At 42.8% G+C, this 25,531-nt stretch overlaps 1 protein-coding gene across 1 annotated transcript in view; it reads right to left on the bottom strand.

Annotated features, from left to right (window-relative positions):
* DLEC1 (deleted in lung and esophageal cancer 1) overlaps positions 1-25,531 on the bottom strand; it is a gene marked incomplete at its 5' end in the record, with an annotated part of 40,752 nt that overhangs the window by 6,220 nt on the left and 9,001 nt on the right. The window contains 23 exons of the mRNA XM_010006004.1: positions 20-220; positions 1,141-1,225; positions 1,316-1,410; positions 2,165-2,284; positions 4,171-4,305; positions 5,312-5,529; positions 6,364-6,434; positions 7,842-7,945; positions 8,489-8,640; positions 9,800-9,867; positions 10,334-10,513; positions 11,449-11,579; positions 13,040-13,150; positions 14,761-14,914; positions 15,163-15,302; positions 17,077-17,235; positions 17,546-17,676; positions 17,910-18,003; positions 18,760-18,934; positions 19,380-19,438; positions 21,366-21,558; positions 23,812-23,974; positions 24,925-25,015. Of these exons, the coding sequence (XP_010004306.1) occupies positions 20-220; positions 1,141-1,225; positions 1,316-1,410; positions 2,165-2,284; positions 4,171-4,305; positions 5,312-5,529; positions 6,364-6,434; positions 7,842-7,945; positions 8,489-8,640; positions 9,800-9,867; positions 10,334-10,513; positions 11,449-11,579; positions 13,040-13,150; positions 14,761-14,914; positions 15,163-15,302; positions 17,077-17,235; positions 17,546-17,676; positions 17,910-18,003; positions 18,760-18,934; positions 19,380-19,438; positions 21,366-21,558; positions 23,812-23,974; positions 24,925-25,015 (3,030 nt within the window). The remainder of the gene's footprint in view (positions 1-19; positions 221-1,140; positions 1,226-1,315; positions 1,411-2,164; positions 2,285-4,170; positions 4,306-5,311; positions 5,530-6,363; positions 6,435-7,841; positions 7,946-8,488; positions 8,641-9,799; positions 9,868-10,333; positions 10,514-11,448; positions 11,580-13,039; positions 13,151-14,760; positions 14,915-15,162; positions 15,303-17,076; positions 17,236-17,545; positions 17,677-17,909; positions 18,004-18,759; positions 18,935-19,379; positions 19,439-21,365; positions 21,559-23,811; positions 23,975-24,924; positions 25,016-25,531) is intronic.

Raw genomic sequence — 25,531 nt, 5'->3', positions numbered from 1 at the left:
TATAATTTTCGAGCCTTACCAGCATGTTTTGCTGTGGATAAAGTACAAGTTGTAATTCCTGCTCTTTTTTCTCCTTCTTGCTGTGGGATCTTTTGGTGCTTTTTTTGGGATCTGTGCTGGACAGGCTGAATGGCACAGACAGAAGGAGCCTGAAGTACAGAGGAACCTTGGAGCGATTGACGAGTTTCAGACTCTGAGTCGTTGCTGAATCTGTCAAAACCTGGTGGAGAAATTATTCCAAACTGGTTAGTTCTAACTCCCTTAGGAGGTTTGTGCTGGTCTGTCTGGTCATTCAGCACCACCAGGGATTTAAAGGACTTTACCCCAAAGCAACCCAGTATTTTCTACTTGTGTTTTTCAAACTTTCTTGAGTAAAAAAACAAAACAGGAATAATGCAACAAAGTCTTTGAATGTCAAGGGTCACAGAAACTGATCCTGCTGCTCTAAGTGACTCATTTTGGTCTGACCTTTATGTCCTGAAAATATGTAATTATTTTCCTACTTACAGACTCCTCTATAAAGAAAAAGAAAGATTTATAAAATAGGCATTATCTGAGCTCAGCTTTGCTTTATTGCTAGCTAATAAATAGAATCATAGAATTGTGGAATCAGAATCACATTGTTTTGGCTTGGAAGGGACCATAAAGATCATCTAGTTCCAACCTCTCTGCACAAGAAGAGGCACCTCCCACCAGACCAGGTTGCTCCAAGCCCCATCCAACCTGCCCTTGAACTTCTAGGGATGGGGCAGCCACAGCTTCTCTGGGCCACTTGTTTCAGTGTCTCATCACCCTCGTCGTGAAGAATTTCTTCCCAATGTCTAACCTAAATGTCCCCTCTTCCAGTTTTAATCCACTACCAGCCCATATAAACAGTCCCTCCCCAGCTTTTCTGTAGCCCCTTCAGATACTGCGAAGCTGCTCTAAGGTCTCCCTGGAGCCTCCTCTTCTCCAGGCTGAACAACCCCAACTCTCTCAGCCTGTCAAAGTACAAGTACAAAGTAGTCCTTTTGTTTTACCTGTCTTGTTATGTGCAAACACTGCAACGTGGGGATAAAGATGCATTTTAAAAACCATGTACCCACAGCTTTGAGTCCTTACAGCAGCAGAGCAGTAAATACTGGTGTGTGAAATACTCACTCCGGACAGAGGCTGAGCTGGTATGAGATCACTTGCCACGCAGTGAAACACCATCCCTCTCTCATGATCCACATCTATTTCTAACCTGGGTGCAAAGAACCAGAGCTGGTCAGAGTCCTGCCCTGCAGCTTGGCTGGTGGTGCCAGTGTGGCAGTGTCAGGGTGGGGGTACCTACAGTGCCTGCCTGACTGATGCCTCCAGGTGTACCCGGAGCGGTGCAGCTTCGTGGCCGCGGCTGCGACACACCTTGTTGGGCACTGTCTGTGCCAGCTGGCAGCACCAGGGGGGGACAGAAAGGAGATACAAAATGAGAGCACTCCAACCTGAAACCTTCCTTTTAGCCAAAACTGATTCTGCTTGACAACTTATTGCCTGTTTGTAAGGCATGACAGCCGCGGGCAAGCAGCAGGAAAAGCTAAGCAGCGGTTGAACTCCAGGTGGCAGCGGTTAATACAGATACTTGTGTTCCTCCAGGAGTCAGGAACATTAGGGGTGTTTTTATTAACTGTTCTGTTATCCTTCATTCATTATACCTTGTCCCTTTGCAATGATTCCCATCAGAGAATGGCAAAGCAATGGATAAAACAGTCTTCAAGCCTCACACTAGCCCGTGAGCTGCACGTGGTGCAGGTGGTGAAGAGGAAGCTGCCCAGAGGAGAGATCTGCTGTCCCAGTTCACCCAGGAAGGCAGATGCAGAGCCAGGAACACAGCTCAGCAGTCCCGAGTCTCAGTCCCACTGTTACCTCTTGTTATCAACAAAACCTGACGTTGTGATAGTGTTTCAAACCCTGGGCTTTTGTCTGGGCTCTGCTGCACCAGGCAATGCAGGAAGATGGTGACATTCCCACCCCCCGAACACTTCCAAGCTAAAAGGCAAATGCAACAAATGAACAACCCTCATTAAGGAAGGATGCCCAGGACTGTTTCTACAGGCTGGCCAGGGACACAGCAGCCTGTGCATTAAATCACACGAAGGGAAGGGATTGTTTTCTAGCCATCTTTAGCCTGGCTGTGACAGGTTACCTTGTTTAGGTTCATGAAACCCAGCACAAACCCTTCACATAGCATTTCAGGCACGGCCTCTGGCAGGACGGCTGGGGTGAAGGACACGCAAACGGAGATGCTGCCACCTCCTGGAACCACCTGCAGCCGAGAGACAACCCAGTGTCAGCGCCGGGAGCTGCCCCGCGTTGCACAGGCACTCTCAGCTCAAACCGAGCTGCAGGAGCAGCGTGAAGCCTCCTGGGGATGAGCTACGCTCGGGCCTGCACTGAAATGACAATACGTGACAACAAAACGGACTGAATTATTCCAGCAGCAAACACTGGAGCAGCCACCCTTCAGCAACAACAGAGCTGGAGCACAGACACAGGCCAACTCCCTGAGCGCACACACGTACCCATGTACCTGTTTTGTTTCCAAATACACCCAGTTCTGCCCACTCATTCTCCATGGCTAACTCAGATGATTGTCCCACAACTGACAGCACTTACAATACATACTTTTGAAGAGTTCCAAACATGAATTTAGAGTATTTTACAGCTCAGTTTGCTCTTGAGCATTTATTATTATTTTTCTTTTTACTTTCACACGACAGCAGGGGATCTCATCAAATGTAGCTACCATGGATTTTGTGGGATTTACAAGTTGAACAGATTCTGCTCCCTTGAGGTGCAGTGTGCATGCTGTTCTTAAATCCAGCTACTGCTGCAGGAACAAGCAGATTATGATCCAATTCTGCTGCTGCTGCAGAAAAACCTTTGTCACCTCCCTACACAGCCAGTTCATGTCTGAGTTTGCAGGCTCAGGGGGCACCTGGTGTGCATTGCTTTTGGGCTAGTGCTGTGCAGACACCTCATTTCATCAGATCACAAGGTGAGATGTTTGTCTTGCTGGACCTATATTCAGAGGAAGCAAAATGAGCTCAGCTCTCTTTGCACTGTGTTCCCCTGCTCAGAGGGGTGAGGAGCACAAGAAAGCTCTGCAGCTGGTCTAGCCGGGCAAGGGCAGAGCTGGAAAGCTCTGGCATGTCCTACAAGGCTGCAGGGTCTGTGCATTGTGGTGTCAGAGAGCTTGTTGCTCAGACATGGACTTAAGCCAGGTCTGGGCAGCTGTGCTGCACAACACCTGAGCCAAAACACCTTCCTGGAGCAATCATAGAAACATGGAGAACATTTCTGCAGAGGAATACCTGAATGACTCCACAGGAATCAGCTCCATCCCACATGGCCAGAGCTGGCTGCTGGCTGAACTGGACAGAGGCCATCTCCATAATGAGGCACTTGTTTATCTGAGCTATCTCAGCCCCAGCCCCTCCCCCGAGCTGACTGCAGCTGCATTGCTTGGAGATGCCATTTCTCCAGTTACTTCTTTTAAGTAATCTTTAGCTCATTCTAACTTGTAACTGAAGCCCTTTGGCAAAAAGGAACCAAAAGAACCAAAACTGACAGGCTGATGTTTTGGCCATCCTGTCACTCATAGTTAGATCTCTCCAGTGGTGTCCTTGCTTCATCCTATTCCCAAGGAACTGTGACACTATGGCCCCTACCTGCACCAGTTACTGTGGAAGTACTGTGGGTTACAAGAGCTGTCTACAGAGCACCTTTTTCCCAGCAGCCTGCTTTCCAACTCTGCTTCTCAACTCCACATATAATTCCACAGCTACTCAGCAAGTCTATACCCCAGTTAAATGACACACTTCCAGAGCTTCAGGCAGGCTGCCTCCCACCTAATGCCACACGTTTCACCAAGGCAACCTAAGTGAGAATACCAGAGATGCCACTCTAGAGAGCCTAGTACAACTGAACACTTCATTCCAGCCATCAGTTAACTGCTCAAATGTAGTAGGACACTTTCTGTTGACTTTGCCAACTCTTTTCATGGTCACCTTCAAGATGTCAAAGCCTCTCAGCCTACTGTTCCAATCTTCAGTAACTTCTACCCCAAACCAAAGATACTTTGTCCTCTGTGTCCTCTTGTCCTGCAGAAAATAAGCTAAATCTAAGCACAAAGAAAATGTAAGAGCTTACTATCTGTCTTGGAGTGATGGAGTAGGGGTTATCTGCAGGAACCCCTTCATGAGGTCGGATGAGTACAGAAACAATGTCCTCTGTTGTAGGTTCTTGAGTGAGGATTTCCTTCTCTTTGCTGTCAAAGTCTGGAGACTGCAGGGACACAAGGGTAGGGAATGGTTAAAACTGTTAGGCTGCCAGGGAGGAATGCAAATCAAGCGTACAGGGAAGTGCTGCTCCAGCCAGCAAGTATAACCAGCTCCAGTTTCTTTCTTTCTGGCACAAAAGCTGGACATGTGGATGTGTCCTGTACATTAATTTTTTTCATTGCATAGGTTTGCTCTCCTGAAACTGCTCCTGAAATTCTTGGAAAACATGCATGCTGAGGTCCAGTTCTACCAAGAGAAGCCCTCAAACTTAACATCTCTGGCCCATCATACAAAACAGCAGTTCAGGGCAATAAAGTTCCCTGGTTGTACAAGAAAGGTTAAAGGTGTATTCAAACCAACTATGCCTTCTGAGCTAAAGCAGAGAAAATGTAAAGTTTATTATCTTTTCTGTAAACCTTTTGCCAGAGAAATATACATATCCTGTATGATACCTTCTCCCTGTCACTCCCAGCCTTCCAAGACAGTAAATTGCTGTATTTTAATCAAACTTCAGGTGTGATAGATGTTACCATATTCAAACAGAACAAGAGAAACAATCTAACTCTAGCACTGGGATAAATACCCCCATATGATCTGCTGCAACTGGAACTCCACAGGTTATAGGTTGTGCTCTCTGACTGCAGCAGAGATTGATGCCAGAAAGCACCTGTGAGAAAAGTCAAGTCAACTGAAGGAATTTCTGTTGTCTTAACATGTCCACGTAAAAATGGCATTAGTTTGTCAATAATGGTATTTTCAAAAGTATCTGATCAGCTTTTCAACAATTTGAAGACAAGGAGAAGCTGAAGAGATATTTAGAACCTGCTGGTCCCAACAGCCATTTATTTACCCATGTATTGCCTTCTTGACTGGGAGAGGAGCTGACGTTTCTTTTACCAATCCAGCTCTTGGTTACAAGTTGGATGGTGTGTTATTTCTTGCAACTTTTCATGCCAAAAAACCCCATCCTGTGTCTCAGCAGCAGTACCAAAAGCAGACTCAGAGCTGACCTCATCTGCAGTTTGGGAAGCTAAACCAATGCTCCCACGGGGAATGGCAGTTTGCTCCAACTTTGACATGACCTCTGACTCCAAGGTGCTACCAGTTGATGCAGCCTCATTTTCAGCCCTGCCCTTAAGAGGAAAAGGGTCTCCAAAGAACATCAAGAAGTCCACCAGCTTTTTATCATCTTCGTCGTGGTTGTAAACTTCCAAGTCCAGGCGGATGTCTGAATTGAAAAGGAGAAAGGACAATTGCTTCTGGTTGTTGAGAAGACTCATGGTTTAGTTGGTGCTGGAGAACCAGAACATCCAGTCATGGATTTGTGTCTAGCAACTGGATTTGTATTAAAGCACCTCTTAAGTTTTCCATGTTTGCTGTAAACTGAAATTATTTGAGACCATGTGTGCTATGCTCTTATTATAGCTTGGTCACTCTCTACATCCTCAACTATACTTTTAATAACCTTATAATAAATGATGAGTATTTTGTTTAAGCAAATGTGTTTGGTGGCATTCAGGAAAAAAAAGAAAAAGGTGATGACCTTTGCTCTGCAGAGCTGAAAATCCCACTCAGGATATAAAAAGACTAAACACAGAAGTACCAGATGATGCCACTAAGAAGCAAGTAGCACATCTGATTGACTGGGGTTAGTGCTGTGAGAGATTTACAAAAACAGGATGGAAAATCATGTCAGTGAGTGAAAGCCCAGACACATCAGGAGAGGATGGGCTGTTACATTGAGTCAGTTACATTCTACTACCCTCTGGCTGGAGTTCACCTGCTTTCCTGTTAACAGAAATCCAACTAGTATTCACAGCAGTAATGCTGTAAGTTCTACCATGCATATAAAGACCTGACAACACGTATTATTATTCTGTCCTAGTGAAGTTCAAAACCAACTTAGACAGTCTCTTATACACTATTATTATTTTTACAAAGAACATCTCAATTATGAAACAAGTAGGCCTGATAATTAACATGTTAATGGGTTCTTCTGCTCTTATTACCATAAGGAGAACAACTCGGGTGTTGATGTTTGCTGCACGAAAGTCATTCTTACCAAAGGGAGTGGGATTGTTGAGCCTGACATTCCGGAAGACAGGAGACCCTCCAGAGACATGAGTGCCAAACCTGAGGCAGGGAAACTTGCTGTCAGTGCATGCAGAAAATATAAGTGAATATCTGAAATTACTAAAGATTTGTTTAAAAGTTGAAATATATCTGGCTGCACTGGCTGTCAGGTAAAACATGGCCTATCCTGTGAAGTACAACATTGCTTTATTTAATTAGTCTCTTTTTTTCCAGTTTCCTTTGTTCATAGAATCACAGAATCATAGAAGTTAAGTTTGGTTAAGTGGTTTTGGTTAAGTTTTGGTTAAGTTTGGAAGGGATCTTAAAGACCATCAGGTTCCAATCCCCCTGCTATGAGCAGGGACACCTCCCACCAGACCAGGCTGCACAAGCCTCATCCAACCTGCCCTTGAACACCTGCAGGGAGAGGGATTGCACAACTTCCCTGGGCAACCTATTCCAGTGCCTTCCTGCCCTCGTGGTGAAGAATTTCTTCCTGATGTCTGACCTAAATCTCCCCTCTTTCAGTTTAAAACCATTACCCCTTGTCCTACCACTGCCCTCTCTGGTGAAAAGTCCCTCCCCAGCTTTCCTGTAGCCCCTTCAGGTATTGGAAGCCTAGTTGTCTCACATGTTTCAGGGTAAACATGTGAAGTCAGCTTTTATGAAGCACTCTGGCAATGGAAGCAAATGGCTACACAGAAGTGCAGCAACCTGTGTCAGACAAAGGCTTCAGGTGCAGAAGGGTTTCCTGTGGTGCACAACTAACCCCATGTTACAGAGCTGACACTGCAGATACTCTTGGCTGCAGCAGGACACAGTGCTGATCCTTGTGCAGTCAGAAAGAAGCAGTCCTGCTGTGGGACAGCTGGCTGAGTGTGTAGTGCCATGGTCTCCATCAACCAACCCTTACCCCTCACCCAGGTGGGCAGATGCAACTTGGACTTGACCTTTCTCCTGCCCCTTTTTACCTCGGGGCTGCATTTCTCCTGGTCCAGGTAAAGGGACAATGAGAAATGAGCTGTGGATGATGAGAACTGACACCATACACCAGTTTCCATCTCCTCAGAATCAGATGAGTCTGGATGTTGGGGCTTTGAGCAACCTGGTCTGCTGGGAGGTGTCCCTGCCCATGCAGGGGGGTTGGAACAAGATGATCTTTAAAGTCCCTTCCAACTCAAACCATTCTGTGATTCTATGATAAAATTCTATGGTCTGGGTGAACTCCTGTGGCTGCAAGCCCAGAACAGTGATTGCTGGTAAGCCTGAGGAGGGCTTGTATGCAGAACCTTTTCTAATGACAGTGGTAGAAACAAATATGTTGGTGTTACAGAAGCAGATACTGTACTTTGACAGTCATTTTGCTGACCTGATTATATCCTATAAAGATGGGAACACCTGTGTATGTTGGCTATAATCCAGTGGTATTTAATTCTCTGATTTCTCTGGCAGTATTTTGCACTGTACCTGACTACAGATTGCTCTGCTTCTGGTCCCATCATCTGTAGGAAGATTGGGCAGCCTTTCACAGTCATTTGCATAGGAATTAATTTAGGTTGTAAGTCTCCCACCTATAAAAATGAATTTTTGAATTTTAGGATCAAGATAAAACTTCAGTTCTCTGGATTACAAATGTCTGTTTTAAAAACTGGGTGGACTTTCAAATGTTTTTGACTGCTTTACTTTGACAGCATCTAATTCACATGCTAATGAAAGTTCTTCCCAGCAGGAGAATGCAATACCTCATACTTCCATCAGCTTTCCTGTGGCTTTTCCATACAACACAAGCATATTGTACTGGTAGAGCAGAGCAGTGCATTGGCCAGCTACCAAACAGAGTTTATAAATCAAAACTGCTCCAGTCATTTTCAAGGCCCATGAAAACCTTCCAAGGGATAAAAACATGTTATCCCAAAACTAAACCACACACTGTAAGAGCAAACAATTGTTCCTCACTTGTCATTGGAGGTGGTAGCACAGCAATATCTACCCTGAATTTTTACAGAAGTCTGAACAAACTGAAAAAGTATTTTTAACAGAAAGGATTTGGGACAATAGAATTGGTGTAAAATCTGCCATAGTGATACTTCATTTAAAACCAAGGCCCCACCTACCTTACAGACAAGATCATCCCAGTACTGTCCCCACATGTTGTTGTAAGCTGTTATTTCTATGATTAGCTGCTGGAAAGCTTCCAGGGTTCCTGTAGAAGGTTGTACATGGAAAGCTATTCCCTTCCCATGAGACAGCACTGCTGCTGCAAACTCTGAAGGAGCACAACAAAGAAGCATTGGATGAATTCTGAGGAAATGGAACAAAGTTAAATCTTTCAAAGAATATATAGGAGCCTATTTTTAGCTGGTGTTAATCAGCCCAACCTCACTGGCTTCAGAAAAACCCAGGATATTTTACACAACCCACATTTATAGCACTTGACCCAAGTTCCCTTCTGCAATGGGTCTCACTCTGGTTTTTGAGAGTTCTTTGCAAAGATTATTCATAGGACTCCCTTCCAACAACCTGATCCAGGACACATGGGCATATGCAAGGCACTAACTGGTTACATGAAAACACACCCTTAATTTGAGAAAAATAAGATGGATTTTTTTTGTTAACTGGTTATCATTTTATTAGCAGCTGCCTGTTTACCTCTGTGTGCCCTTCACCACAATGAATGAATTACAAAGAGCAAAGCCTTTCCACATTCCAAATCACCTGGCCTTCTGCATCAATAAGCTGCATGGAATCTGCCAGAAAGAGCATTTTTCCAAACCCAAGCACCAATTCAACAGCTGAAAATCTCTGTCTTTGTAACAGACACCAAACACTATGGCAAGGTACCAATATGTCCAAGTTTTATTTTGAATACAGCAAACACATCCACACTTTATAGCATTTCATTCCCATTTCCCCAATCCCTGGGTCTCATGTGGCTCCAAACATTTTTCAGGGCAATGCATCAGAAATGACAGATGGGTTATGCTGAGGTTTACCACAGTGGGGAGGGTATTTAAAAGGCTTTGAGGGAGAAAATCCTGCTGCTATGGTGGTGGAAGACTATATAGGAGGGAAAGAGCCAAACATGATGCACATCATCCGTACTGTGTGAACTATACCACCAGAACCACTCATCTTTGTTTCAGACTGTTAGTTTTAAGAAAAAGAAGAGGGAAAAGAGAAAGAAAGGGAAGAGGAGAGAGAAAAAAGAAGCAGGAGGGGAAAGAGAGGGATCAACATTATGCTTATGCAATGTGGGCTTTCAAACTCAACAATGAACAGAGGAACTGAGTCATTTAATGGTGTAGACTTAGCCAGATACTTCAAGAATGAAATTATGTTCCTGACTGCCACATTTAATGCTGAATATGGTAGTCAGTTGGCTTTTCTCCTCTCTCTACTGCAGGGATTAACAGCTGTTCTCATACCTGCCTCTGTTTTTCTGGCTGCATGCTTTGGGGTGGGCCCTCTTCTTTTCACCAGGTAGCTTGAGGAGCTTGAAAAAATAAAATTAAAAAATCACCAGGATATTTCTATGAAACAATCAGGACTCTGTTAAAGTAACAGATCTACCTGACTCCTAAATTAGTAGTCATTATAACTTAAAGAAGGAATGCCTACAGAGCATTCTTTGAAAATAACATCCTTAAGAGTGAATCAGCCTGAAAGATGTAAGACTGTGTGCGATCTAACACAACAGAGCCTTGGCTGGTGTCAACCAGCTTATGTCCATTGGCAACAACAGCATTTTGCCATTTATACCAGCTACATCTTCCATCCTTGGTGCTGCAGGAAACCTCACCAGCAGGTTTCATTACCACAATCAGAGCAAGAGCTTAAAAAAACCCTCAAGTGCACTGCAGAAAGTCTGTCTTGTGACAGAGGCAATAGCATTCTGTCCTGATTCCAGCTTTAATCCAGACTTCAATTAGTATTTGAGTCATTATGCAGAAAAGACTTACAGGCAGATTCCTTGTTCTGGAGTAAGTGAAGAGCCAGTAAAATACTCAGCTTCTATTTTGAATGGAGCACTGATTCCAGTGTGGTTGGTAAGAAGCAGCTGACGCTTCACTACGTCTTTGAATGCAACTTCAGACCCAAAATCCAGCAGAAGATCACATGGGCTTTGTTCCCTTTCATCACTGTCAGAAAAAGGTACATTTGTAATAAACTATCAGCCTTCATTTTCTTACAGCACAGATATTTCAGTAGATTTTTAAATGGGCAATTTGCAATATGGTTGTGATGACATCAGCATTTACTGCTTCTCAGTTTTTCAATCCTACCTGTATAAGGAATTATTTTTGGGTAGAATTTTTATCAGGTATAACAAGGCAACCTACCAAATTAATGGCATTTTTACTTATATAAAAAGATAAGCATATTCCAAAAGAGACTAACCATGCTACATATCAGAAAACTAAACTAAACTAAGTATCAGTCAGATATACCAAGTCCAAGAGAGGACATTACTCTTTCTTTAGTATCACGTCTCATCATACAACAACAAAACTTAACGGTCAAAAATACAGGATCTTGGGTAAAATTCTGTAATTTGAAATTACTATCTAAGAGTTGAATCTGCACATTTTTGCCATTCCAGAAAATAGCTGTTAATCACAAACATGTGAGGCACTACAGAGGTCTCACATTTTGGCTGCCAGGGGGAAAAGTAATTTTTCAAGCCCTCTGTATATAAAAATGTAAAGGCAAGAAGTGCCAAGAGCACCAGGGGGAACAGACACATCAACATGAGTTTCACTAATGCACAGTTGTCTTCACACCAATTTTTGTTATTCTTGAATGAATGGTTTGACAGTTGTTAATTTATTTCAGCTAAAGAATGCTGGGAGGGGGCAGTGTTCTCCTCCACTCTTCTCATGGGCTTATGAAGATGGAGAACTTGGCTAGGGTGTAAACCCAGTGCTTTTTCTTCACATAAGCACCTTCAGTGAAGTGTCCCAGCACATTTTACTGTCCTTGCTGCCTACAGCAGGAGGAAGAATTAAGTTTACACAGATAAGTGACCTTCTCCCTCTTCCCTCTTGCTCATTTCAGGGGTAAACCCTTGATTTACCTGGCAACCCCACTGTCACAAGGCACTGAGTAGGTGACATGCAGTCCTTTCACTTCTCCAGAAATGCCCAGAAAGAGGGGTTCATCCATGTCTTCTATGCTACAGGAAAGGACAAGTTCTTTCAACTCACCCTGAAAGGAGAAGAGTCCAGTTTCCTTGTGAATGAAGCAAGCATCACAGGGGAAAGGCACCTTCATTAAGAAATTAACTTAGAAAACATGTATAAACCTCAGTGAACTAAGACCAGAACTACAAGAGGATCTTGAAAAGTTTCACTGAATTGTTTTAGCTGCATGCCCTGCCAGGACTGCATTTCCTTAGAATGCAGCACCAAAGTAAAAATTTGTGGTGATTTCTTGGCCTTGTATCTGCATCAGTCTGTAAGATTTAAACTGCTCCATTAGTGACTTTTGACACATTTTCACACTGTAGTGCAAGTGTTGAAGCTCTAAGCATTAATCACTTGTAGTTAAGCTTAAATAATCTTCCAAACCCAAGATATTATTTCTACCTGGCTTTAAAGCAGGACTTGAAGGAGAAAATACATGGTCCAGTCACACCAGTACTGTGGCTACTGCAACACTACAATCCTTTTTGACCTTACCATACACAAATCAGTTCCTCCTGCATAAAGAACAGACTGGGATTCAGCTCCAGATTCAGATTTCTAAATATAACTCCCCAGATGTGAGCTCTTGAGTTAATCTATAAAGGTGAACTTCTAATATAAGCTCTAACTCTCCACTGATTCATTAAGGGTACTTGGCACCTAGCTCACCTACAGTGCAGACAACCTTTCTTGTAGGTGGTTCTGATGACGTTCAGATCCCCAGACATGCAAACAGGCCCTCTCAGATGCCCAAGATGTCCTGTTGAGCTTCCAGCTTCCATGAAGAAAGGTCAAGTTTACAGAGCTCAACTATCCTGTGCCACATCTGCCAGACATACATAGGTACCTGAGATCTGGCAGGGCATCTCTGCTAGTACTGAACACTTGCTTTTAAGGGAATAAATGAAACTTGGGTCTCCAGTGGCTGTAATGTGAATACACCACCCTTCCCTGAAGCTCCTTTATTTAGTTGCATTAAATCAGCTATTTGAATGCCCCTATAAGGTCTATAGCTGAATTCCTGAAGCTTGTAAACTTTGCAGACTACAACCTATTTTGCAGGCTCTCAGTTCCATCAGCCTCTTTTAAGTTTTCAAGTATCAAAATCTCATGAGTCCAGGCGCATTCAGAAAACAAAATGTGTAATATACAAGCCAGCCTGGTCCATTTCATGAAGGGATAATCTGAAGTGAGGATCTGTATGCTCCAAGAAGAATAATAAGCATTCAGAGTAACTGAATAAGCATTCAAGAAAGAAAGAAAACAAAAGCAGTTGAGAAACAAAGAGGCAGGGTAGAAAATTGCACACCATGTAGACTGTTGGAATGCTTGTCTTCAGCTATGGTGCCTCTAAAGCAAAGCAATGTCAGAGATACTCTGCAGAAAAAAAGAGCATTAAAAATCCTTCTTTTTGCCAGATGGAGAGGAGATGAGAATGCCAGTGTTGCTTTTTGATTAAATTGTATCAGTTTTCAAACTTACCACAAGGTTAGCTGACAGCTCTATGCAGAATTCTTTTTCTTCATTTGGGCCTAAGGTGCCACTTGCTGGGGAGACAGTGGTGGAGCAGAAAGATGCCTGACTTCCAAGGAGCTGCTAAACAGAAAGGACAGACATTCACCTACCTCTACTTTTTTCAGATTTTCTCTTCTGATCAAGGAGGACTATAAAAACAGTTATTCTCAGATTTAGGACACCTTCGAGTAACAACACATACAGTTTGAAGAGGCTTGCTTTACAGTTCCCCCATGGTTGATAAGATCCTCATGCCTATATTCTTTCCAAATTTCTTCAGGTGCCCAACTGAGGCACCTGGGCTGGGAACACAGTCAGTTTTGTCCCTCTTGCAGTCACAAAACTTTCCAGGATTAAGTAAAAATTCATCTGATATTGCAGCAGGATCCTACAGGTACCATCTCTCTCTCCACTGGCTACACAGGTGGCCTACACAGACAATCCTGGTGTTGGCACCTTCCCTAATTCATGGGAGTCACAGAATAGTTTGGGTTGGAAGGGACCATTAAAAGTAATTTAGTCCAACCCCTCTGTGATGACCAGGGACACTTTCCACTAGACCAGGTTGCTCAGAGCTCTATCCAACCTGGCCTTGAACAATTACAGAGATGGGACATCTCCCACCTCTCTGGACAACCTGTGCCAGTGCTCTACCACTATCACTGTAAAAAATTCTCTTCCTTGTATCTAATCTAAATCTACCCTTAATTGCCTAAATGCACATGGCATTCATCCAGGGATTCAAGTCACACACAAACATCAGATACCATGTATAATGCTGCGGGCATCCCTCTTGGGCTCCACATGTTCCAAAATGTTTTCCCATAGGTCCTATATCATCCACATGCTCAGTTAGGATTCCTTGGGCCTCTAAAATATCTTAGATGGCAATGGATGCTTTTATGTAGGCAACTGAGATGAACCATGGGTGTTAGATTAGATCTGAATGACCAAGCACTGACAGTAGAATCTAGTTTACAGATTAATTAACCTAATTGTATGCACAGTGGGCATCAACACTACCACTGGAGTCAACAGCCACCCAGTTGGCATGTGCCAGGGAGCATTCTGCAGACCAAAGCAGGTGTCCATTTTAGGGAGAGCTGAATACTCCTCTGGACTCCACTGACTGTCCAGATGGGATAGGATTCAGTTGCCTGAACACAGGCACAGAGCCCTACAAAGCTGGTGTGACTGGATTTACAGGAGACCACTCCTGCCTGGAGGTGAGGAAGAAAATTCTACAGGGCCTACAACAACCCTAGACATGTATCTTCTAGTGACTGACTTCCTGCTCAGACTTCACTGAAAAGGGAGTTCAGACCACAACTTACATACTGACATTAAATGTACAGCCCCTAATCTGTGAGCTGAATCCCACCCAGGATGTTCATTTTAAACAAAATTTAGACACAATTCAAATCACCATTGCTTCTTTGCTCTGCTGAATGAAATGCAAACCCTAAACTCATGGTACTTTGTTAGGACTCTGATAGCTTTCATCCTATTTCCTCTCACATCTCTGCCAACCCATTCTCCAAGGGATGATCCACCAACAGTAAGAGCATATAAACATCATCTGCTAGGTAATCTTTGCACAAAAGCTGGTCTCAGGAGTAGTTAGTACTTTAATAGAAATTACAGTTTCCATCCCTACTCTATTGCTCAGTCATTAGAGGCCCATTTACCTTTCCCCATAGGTATTTTGTTGGCAGCAGTGTCTGGTTAAAAAGTTTGCTGGTTGCTTTAACAGGAACTCCAGCATAAATTTCAGGGAACAGTAGATGACTAGATACCAGGCATACTTTGGGGGTCTGGACTTCAACAAAAACAGGAAGATGACTGGAAATAAACACACAGATAGTCTATTGTTAGCATGAATGAAATGTGCTAGACATACAACAGCTGGAAAGAATGAAGCTTATGTTTATTTAGCAATATTATTGATCAGATAGTCCATTGATAGGTTACACAACCTCATGCTGACTTTCTATATAACGTTTTTTGTTTTAGGCGATAAAACTACCTAAAGTGAAAATCATGTGTGAATCTCGAGACAAAACAAAGCAGAAGGCCACTTTCCTCCTTACCTTCCTTCTCCATTTTCCACCTCTAGTTGTAATACTGTTTGGAGACGCTGGCAGAGCATGGATGTGAATGCAACTGACACAGTGCATGTACCCAAAGGAGGTATTTCTCCAACAGATGGATGAATGGTAAAGGGAGATACCTAGGAGAGAGGAAACACACGTTTCTTTGATGCCTGCAAAGCAAGAGTAAAATGCTGAAACCACCCAGTCTGATTAGAACTTGCATGTACTCAGTTTTAACTCAGAAATGTTCTTTCTTTCTGACCCTGGAATTCAAGGGCAGGTTGGATCAGAGCAACCTGATCTAGTGGGAGGTGTCCCTGCCCATGCAGGGAGGTTGGAACTAGATGATCTTTAAGGTCCCTTCCAACCCAAACCACTCTATGAGTCTATGATTTCAGTAAGCACAGTGCTAGCTTTGTGAAAGCCTGGCTAGACAAGGAGACAAGACTTTGCTTCTATGGGGACAGCTAATAAAGAAGCAATGATTGTCTCCTGGCAAGTGGAGGGGCTGAGCAGCAGCTATGCAAGGTGCCACAAACGGGGGAAAATCCTGGACAGAAGGTCAAGAAGTAGGATGGACAAGTGGAATAAGAAAGGGCACCAGCGTGGGGTAGGGGCTGGAGAGGTTCAGGAAAGGAAAGGAAAGGGGCAGCTCTTATGCAGGAGGAATAAAGCACTTGATCTGTGATCTTCAGTGGGATATGAAAGGGCTCTGGAATGATAAATTCAAGAGATGAAGTCTAACATCTCTCTGGGAATTGTTGGGAATGGCAGGGGATAAAGGAATAACAGTGAGAAGGAAGGGCTGGAGGACTTGTGCCATCAACATTCACCCAAAGTTGGTGAGGCATCTACATGACACATAGAAAAGAAAACAAAGCTCAAAAACTCATGGGGATACAGCACAACTTCTCACCGGCTTTCACCTCCTCGTGGACAATCCAAAGTTCCTGCTTAACAAGATCCTCTATGGATTGCAAAACTGACAGTCTGTCCAGAAAAGACAGAACATCTGAACAGCATTTAGACCAATTTTGCCATGAAACAAGTGAACTCAATTCTTCACATGGGTAATAACATAAAGAGCCCTACAGGCAGAATTTGGCCTTTTATTGCAACAAAAAGCTCTTACCCAGAATCTGGATTTCTTCATTCCTCTTTAAGACATGACACCAAGGAGAAATCTAGCTACAAAGCCCAATGTGTGCCACAAACAAGCAAAATAAACAATTGTGGGTTTTGTTTTTTGGGGATTTTTTTTTTTTTTTTTTTAATTTTAGGAATGTAAATTTAAATTTTAAATTCCTAAATTTTAAATGTAGGAATATGTGATGGTCTGCAGCTCTCATCCAATTCTTTGCCACCAGTATTACTCCAAGGTGCTTTAGTTACTTGATATGAAATGGTGAAGTCAAAGACTGGAATGGACTGCATTTGACACATCACAGTCTATTTCATACTGAACAACAGTTTTAGTTTTCATTGTGGTCAGAAGTCATTTTGGGAGACACCTGGGTGTTTTAAAGGTATGGTTTTAAGCCAAAAGACCAAATTTAGTGGATGCTGAGATGCTGATGTTGGGTGTATGAGAGGAGTGTTTAACAGCCTCAGTTCTGATAGTCTTCCCCTCTTATTTAGATCATCAGCAGACGAAATTACTGTCATCCAAGGAATATTCCATGTCTTTCTGGATAAGGCTGACAAGGGATTTCTAATAAACAGAAACAGAAAAACTGCAGCAAAACATTTAATCTTAAAAAGAACTTGTGAACTTTGGGAACTGTGCAGAACCAGTTTCAAAAGAAGTCACAGAAACGAAAACATTTTGTATCTGGAATTAATATTACAACTCCTAAGCATGAGGAAGAAATAGCTAAAGAAGGAGCATAGCCAACTACAGCAGTGACTTACCTCTTCATTCCTTTCAGCCAGACAAGCTGGGCTTTCTTGCATTCTCCATTGTGCTGGCAGCTGACACAGATTTCTAATCTTAAAGGTTGTTAACACACTCTCACCCTGCTTAATCAAACCTAACCAGAGTGATGGGAGATCAATACAAAGAAGTGGACCCTAGGACACCAGAAAACAGATGTCAGAATGGACACTTCTGCCAAAACTGCCTAATTAAGAAGCATACATTAGCTAAGATTAATATTCCATTTCACAGAGAACAGTAGAAAGCAAATGCACTGCATGTAATACAGTAAAAATCTTACTGTCATGGGAGTAGCAACTTTGATTCAATAGTTACTAGACAGCAAAAATACCTCCTGTTTGTAACTGCTTTACATTTGTCAGGCCTTTAAGAGGCAAAAAGCTTTGTATGGACAGTAGCCAGGCCCCATGGCTAGTCATTCTGCAACACTGAACTGCACCTTACCTTAAAAGCAGCCTCAACATGCAGCACAACTGGCTCTGGACTGTGTTCAATTTTACACTGCAGGTTATGGTTGATGCACCCAGGTTTGCTTCCAGTGATTAGCAGTTCAAATTCACAGCATTTATTCATATCTAGAAAAGAAAAATTCAGGGTCCTGTCTCATCTTTTTGCAAAGAAACCACACGCTGCAGGCCTGTTACTGAAGCTCCTGGAACCAAATGAAGTCTCATGTTGGCTGCAGTAAGCTGAGGTCAGGTCTTGTTTTGCAGCTTGTGTTTCAGTGCTCTGGAACTTTTCCCTTCCACTCTTACCAGTTTAAATATTTCTGTCATTAACTGATGCTTGCAAGTCACAGAAACTTTACCTATGATGCCAGAACGAGGTTCAACTTCCATGATGTCACGGGCTATGATTTTCTCCCATGTGTACTTAATTGCTGATTTGCTGTTATTCCACATCTAAAACAATTAGAAACAATGAGATAATTAAGGCACTTTAAACTTTCACAGCAACAAGGCAATTTGCTGAAGGTACTGACGCACTGCGAAATAACTACTCACTACTTTGCAAACTCTCACCATCTCCTGATCACCACTGAACATGATGACCTACTAATATACCTTGAATCTAGCTACAACATGCTGTACTATCACCTGGATCTTAAGATAAACTGAGCACAGGAGGAGTGGAAAAGCCCAGGATTTCATCTAACCTCTGACTTGAGCAGTCTTAACCCCAGTGCCATGCACTGACTACTGTTATTTTGATGACACTGCTCTGTCCTCCCTTTTTCCTTTCTCCTTGTGATAGAAAACAAGGACAAGAAGTGGGAATCACCTGACTGGATTTCAGGTCTCTGCTGACCTCATCTTGTAGGATTCCCTTTACTAAAAACAAAGCCAAATAGAGAATACCTGGAACAATTCCTCTGACCTGTTTTAGCCTATAGAATGAAATGAATCACCTCCTGGAGGCTGCAAAAAGAGATTTTTGAGGACTGTAAGGAAAGCTTAGGGCAGGTAGCTCAGATGTGGGATCTGTGCTGAAAGCACTATATTTAGTCAGATTAAACAAGCACTGTATTTAACACAGTGGCTCTACAAAATATTTAAGGAAAAAGAAAACAACATGGGTTGTCTGCTATCTTCTAATAACACCTATGACATCTAGTGACACAATAACAATGATAACTATGAAGTCAAAAGCAAACAAACCTTAAAAGTCTTTCTGACATTTATACCAATAAAGTTTTCTCCAGGGATAATAATGGCATATGGTTCCAGAAGAAGCTGAACTGGTTCTGTTGATCCTTTAACTTCTATTTCCAATGTTATTACATCCTCTGCTTTGTATTCTGGGATGTTTTGAAGCACCCTCTCTTCTGCTAAACTTTAGGAGCAAATACAGTGGAATTATTAAGCGTTTTAAGCTTAAACTGGATCCCATCTTTTAACTACCAGATGAAAACTGAAAAACATCAAAACATTCTCAACTACAGACTCCCCTTGTGCAGTTTGCTCAGGCTGGGGACAGTTAAAAACTGGGTAAATTACAGTAGTACTTTCATGCACTCTAGTCGTCCCAGTCTGCTCATGAACAAGTCTGTAAGTCATAGGCTGCTGTAACAAACAGTAATAACAGGAAAACCTGCTGGAAATCTCAGCAGAAAGCCTGGGAAATGAACAAACAAAATGACAGTGTTGTTTGTACCACAATTAGTTGTGTAGATAAAATCCTTCATAATTTTCAGTCCATCATCACCAGAAAGATGAAGAATCCCAGTAACTTCATGTACTTGCATACCCAAACTGGGAAATACTGTTTCCAGGCTTACCAAGGTGATTCTGGGATGTCCCTCAGTACCATCTGAATCACATTGTGGTAACTCTTCAGCTACACAGATGAAGAAGGAGAGAATGTAAATGTCAAGTAATCAGTGATGTCAAGGATTAAAAAGGAGATGAAAAAGTAGTTTACATTTAAAGGATGAACGATCATCATTGGATGATGAACAATATTTAAACTCTAGAGTTACTAAAAGAAAACATATTTGCAAAATATGAAGCCAGATTCTGATCTCATGGTGTATGGTTCCAAGAAAAATACTCATTCTTGACATGCCTGTTATTATTTCCCTAGTACATTGCATACTGCACCCAAGCATCTGCAAAAGGCTCCCCAGATTAAGATCAGTACTGCTGTACTAACTTCTAACTGCTTCAGGGTATTTAGCTTAATTGAGCTTCAATCTGATTTTGAGTAAGAAACACTGCTTTTCTGTCATGGGAAAGGAAGATGAATTCTGTATTCTAATGGGGGGAATAAAGGAAACAGAGAAGCAAGACTTAAATCCAAAGGGCTTTGTGGAAGATTAATTTGTTTGTAGAGAGATATTAATGTGAGTATATATGTTAATTCAGTATATTTTTCTATTAACTAATTAAAGGATTTAGCCCAATTATTTTCTCTTCCATAATTATCTGAGGTATACCTATGTCTGTCAAGCACCACAGCAGGAGATATTCCCATTCTTGGGCTTACTTTGGATTGAATTTCTTTAAATACAGTGAGCTAATGCTCCTTATTTACATGGACAGGGGAACAGAAACTAAGACAACAGTCCCTGGTACAGCTGCATTCACACATTGTTGCACCCTTCTTTTGCCCACAGCTGCAAACCACTACTTCCCTGCCAAAGGCCACCACTACCCTTTAATTCACCCCACAGCTGTTCATAGGACCCATTTCAGCCCCCCAAAAGCTACAGTTGGAAACAGGTTTAAATAATCAGTTTGCTAACCAAGCTTGTTCAGGCTGCAGCAGGTATAGGGCACATCCCCAAAGCAGTTCACTCCAGCAGATGGGAAGAGAGCAGTCCCAAGGAAAAGGACTTGGGGGTGGGAGTAAATGAGAAGCTTGACATGAGCTATCAGTGAGCACTGGAGCCCAGAGGGCCAGTTGTGTCCTGGGCTGCATCAAAAGAAGTGTGGCCAGCAGGGCCAGGGAGGGGATTCTGCCCCTCAGCTCTGCTCTGGTGACACCCCACCTGGAGTGCTGTGTCCAGTTCTGGAGCCCTCAACACAGCCAAGACATGAAGTTGTTGGAGAGGGTCCTCTGCTATGGAGACAGGCTGAAGGAGTTGGGGTTGTCCAGCCTGGAGAAGAGAAGGCTTTGGGGAGACCCTAGAGCACCTTCCAGTGCCTAATGGGGCTACAGGAAAGCTGGGGAGGGGCTCTTCAACAGAGAGGGCAGTGGTAGGACAAGGGGTAATGGTTTTAAACTGAAAGAGGGGAGATCTAGGTTAGACATTAGGAAGAAATTCTTCACCATGAGGGTAGGAAGGTACTGGAATAGGTTGCCCAGGGAGTTTGTGGAAGCCCCTCCCTGGAAGTGTTCAAGGGAAGGTTGGATGAGGCTTGTGCAGCCTGGTCTGGTGGGAGGTGTCCCTGCTCACAGCAGGGGGGTTAGAACCTTATGATCTTTAAAGTCCCTTCCAACCTTCACCATTCCATGATTGTGGAGGAGCTGGTAGTGGCCTGAGGGTGGTAATTTCACCAGCCAGCACAGCTGCAGCTACAAGGATCTGTCCACAGTTTCAGTGTAAAATTAGTTGTGTCCAATCAGTACCAAAACTGACATGAGATCAGAAACTGTCCCATATTTTGCACTCAAAACATGTTTTAGTAACTTGAACACTGTTTATCCAAGCACATTACCAGCTAATTAAATTTAATTCGGAAAGCTGCACAGCAAGGATTTTATGACTTGCATAAAAACACACAGCTGGAGTTTGTAGATAGGAAGGACTCACAAGCCATACCTCCTGTGGAGAGAAAGTGAGAATAAACTCATGATCAGTGTGGGGAAGCAAAACTCCCTGCTCAGGATTAAGGGAGAAGGCTGAATCTGTGTCTTGATCATATTTGAGCTCCACAGAGTCTGCAGTTTCTTCTGGCATTAATGGTTTCAGATTAGGCTTTATTATCTGCCAGTAGAAAGGAAGTTCTATGTGGCTGCAAAGAGATCAAGAAACAACAGTAAGCTATAACTAAAAAAAAACAGACTTTTTTGAATAAGATATTGGGAGAAAGTTTTCAGTTTCTTCTTCCATGTAGGGAATTCCTCTCCTCAAAAATTACAAGGATTACACTTCCCAATCTTTGTGAACTATAAAATTGATGAGGCAGCACAGAGTAAATAAATTATACAGGGGACATGCTAACATATGGAAGTAAATGATATAAATATGCAAGATATGTTAACACTTTCCTGGTTTATTGAACTGGTCATGTAATGCAACTTTTAGGTATATCTGCAATTCTTCTTTCAATAATCTGAGATCAACAGGACCATTTCTGCTGATCCCAGTATGTTGGCATTGGATCACTGCTGATGATCTACATAACATGCTGAATTTAATCCAAGTGCAAGCTGTGACTTTGAACACATCAACAAACCCAGTGGCTCCAGCTAAGATTATAGCAATGGCTCTGTAATATTCTTTGTATTCCAGAAAAGGTTGCTTAAGTAAATTGCTTCAGCAGATGTGCATTCCATGGAATGTGTTCATGGGTCTTAAAACCTTGCTCATGCTGACCTCAAAACCTTTGCCTTACTAAGGGGAAGAAGGACACTGGAATTTCAAAGTCAGTATCAATGACATAAAACTGAAGTAGTCTCTTGTATCATTTCCTACAGCAGTAGGAAGTTATCCCAGCTTTGTGTAATGCAAATGCTAACACCAGAGTTGCAGAGACTCCTGTCATGATTATCACACAGAGAAAACATGGAAATTGGCATAGTCACATCCTTCATCAGGTTACAGTATCCAGTTAATTGAATCACCCTTTCTGTACCCGAACAGCATTCTGTTCTGGCACTATGCATGTGTGGTTTCCACGTCACAGAACAAACCTCCAGACACTGACAGTAGCAGGTAGCAATTTACATGAATGTATCTAAAACCAGCCTTACCTCCTCACTGCTTGGATGCTTGGCAAGCTCCAGGTACTGCAGCCCTGCATATCAGTGGGCTTCCATGATTGCCAACTGATTTGGATCAAATTCAGGATGCCCTGTGTTCAGTACAATGTAACTGTACATGGGGACATGTTCCTTGACTTCAAATAGTTTATATTTAAATCTATTAGGACTCAATAGTAGGAACAATGTGGAAGTTTTAATATTAGCTAGTTACACTGGGCTCTAGTTTTAATCAGTGGAGTCCAGGAGGGGTTATGTCTTGTTCTATGGGAGATGTTTATAGTCAGAATTGCATCCTTAGAAGCATCCCACCTGGATATGACCAGCTCTGAGGCCACCAACATAAGAACATGGAGCTGTTGGAGCTAATCCAGAGGAGGCCATGAGGATGATGAGGGCTGGAGCAGCTCTGATCTGGAGACAGGCTGAGAGAGCTGGGGTGTTCAGCCTGGAGAACAGAAGGCTCCAGGGAGACCTTAGAGCACCTCCCAGTGCCTGAAGGGGCTCCAGGAAAGCTGGGGAGGAGCTTTTGACACAGGCAGGCAGTGATAGGAAAAGGGGTAATGGCTTTAAACAGGAGGAGGGGAGATTTACGTTCGACATAAGGAAGAAATTCTTTGCTGTGAGGGTGGTGAGACACTGGCACAGGTTGCCCAGAGAAGCTGTGGCTGCCCCATCCCTGGCAGTGTTGAAGGCCTAGCTGGATGGGGCTCTGACCAACCTGAGCTAGTGGAAAGTGTCCCTGCTCATGCAGGGAAGTTAGAACTAGATGGTCTTTAATCTCCCTTCCAACCCAAACCATTCTGTTACTCTATGTTCTACTTCCCTGGTCTATGAAAGCAGAAGAGTATAGGGTGCTTGGCTCAGTTGCACAAGTAGACATTGTAGACATGTAAAGTTAGATGAATCTCATCTGGATGACACTCTTAAATATTTCTTGCAACCAGAACCAAATGGTATGGCTAATGGTTGCAGTATTGTCTGATCTATGTATAAAGTCCCTGCTCTTGCAAGCACATCCTTGAACCTTAATTACTAAACAATGGTGCAAAAAGAAGCAAGGCTTCTGCACAGAGTTCATCAAGTGCATGAAGGTTTCTCCAGCTTGAGAGAGCATGGTGTCATAAATGAGATCCCTACCAGTATCACTCACAGGCCACTGATCAATGGCAGATGAAGGTTTCTCCAGCTTGAGAGAGCATGGTATCATAAATGAGATCCCTACCAGTATGTTCAGAGTGCAGGCATCACTCACAGGCCACTGATCAATGGCAACTACATACCAGGAGTTCCTTATAACCAGTTTCTTCTCCTTTGTGGTGTGAGAGTTTTGGGGGTCAAAGCAGATGAGATGCTGTGCTGTTACATCAGTCACTTCACTGGGTTCAGGTTTGCCTTCTTCACCTGTGACAAACACAAGCTCCACAGCTACCAGCTGTCCAAGCCCTTGAAGAAATGAGGGGGTATTACTGTTTACCATCTGGCTATTAACATTGTTCATTTTACTCATTAACAGCAAATGCGGGTATTACTGTTTACCATCTGGCTATTAACAGCAAATGGCAGCAATGACCATTACTAATTACATCTAGTGTGTCCTCAAGTTGCAGAACTCCAATGTGTTAATGGTACAATATTTTCCTGATGTTATATGTTCATCAACATACATCAATAAAGTTCTTCTTCTCTTCATGCATTTAACAAATTGGGATTTCAGGGCCAGAACCTCAGCTCACTTAGATCATCACTTTTTCACTGAAGTGAGCAGGGTGTTTGCAATGCTTGATAATGTGGCTCCCAGATGTTTTGAGCAGTATTAAAATAAAAATAAGCAGCAAATGAACTATAAAAAAAATCCAAAGGAAATACCTGTAATAAAGTGATTAAATAGGCTACAAGTCAAGTCTAATGTTCTAGCACTCCTATAAACATTACAGGACAAACACTAACATTTACAAGAATTTCAACTACTTTCATTAGCTAATCCAAAACCTGCCTATCTCACCTGAATAATCTACTCCAAGATGTGCCCCAAATTTTCTTCACTCCTAAAGGTATTTCTGCCCTGTTAAAGCTGATGTTTTGTAACTAGTCATGTTTTCTTATTGATACAAAAGCCTAAGAAGTGAATTGCACCTCACTACAGGTGTTCTTTTGTGCTACTTGAAGACACTTTGCATTTGGAGTTTTGGCTGAAGGGGGTTAGTAGCTCAGTGCTTTCTGAATCCCATGTATTTCATGCACTGGGATGGAACAGTAATAATAAAAAAGCTTAGCATTTCACACCAGCAGGGGACAAAGTCCTTGCTTAATCCAATGAGGGAAAATCTTACTATCACATCAAGCCATCAAACACCACTCACATTATTTGGTTATCTACAGTGTTAGAAACAAACCTGTGACTGTAACATCATTGACTTGGCAGTTGTCACAAACAATGGTGTATGTTTGCTGTGAGACTTCTGGACAAGAAGGGAAAAACACTACCTGAAAGAGAGAAGTGAAATAGCAATGTCTGTAACTGAATTCTCTCCAGGAAGTAATAAACCTCATAAATGTTCACTAAAGAACAGTTCTAGGCATTAGCAAAGAAATCCTACATTTACATGAAACAGTCAGTGCCACATTCCCTTAAAACCAGGAAGAAAGAGGTGTTTTCTGGGTCACATGAGTGCATCTGGTGTCTTTGTAGGCACTGGAGATGTAGGCACTCTACTGGGTTAGTTGTGTGAACTGCACCCTCAGGATCAGATCTGCCCTCACGATTGGATCTGCCCTCACGCAGTTACTGAGCAGCAGCCACTGCTGCCTCTCAACCTGCAACAGTGGGAGCAGGGCAGCTGCCCTGTGTGTGCTGCCCATGAGCTCCATCTCCACCACGATAGTCCAGGGGCCAAAAACTTTGGCTGTGTAACATGTGCCAAAGTTCTTCTGTCATCCATTATGACCAGCAAGTCCAGCCTATGCTAAATTCGCCTCCTCTTCCTCTCCCACATATGCCTG

The sequence above is a fragment of the Chaetura pelagica genome, unplaced genomic scaffold (assembly GCF_000747805.2).
Source record: "Chaetura pelagica isolate M959 unplaced genomic scaffold, ChaPel_1.0 scaffold199, whole genome shotgun sequence".
In the NCBI taxonomy this organism is placed as follows: domain Eukaryota; kingdom Metazoa; phylum Chordata; class Aves; order Apodiformes; family Apodidae; genus Chaetura; species Chaetura pelagica.
Note: the sequence above shows the minus strand (reverse complement) of the source record. Positions and strands in the feature narration are given on the sequence as shown.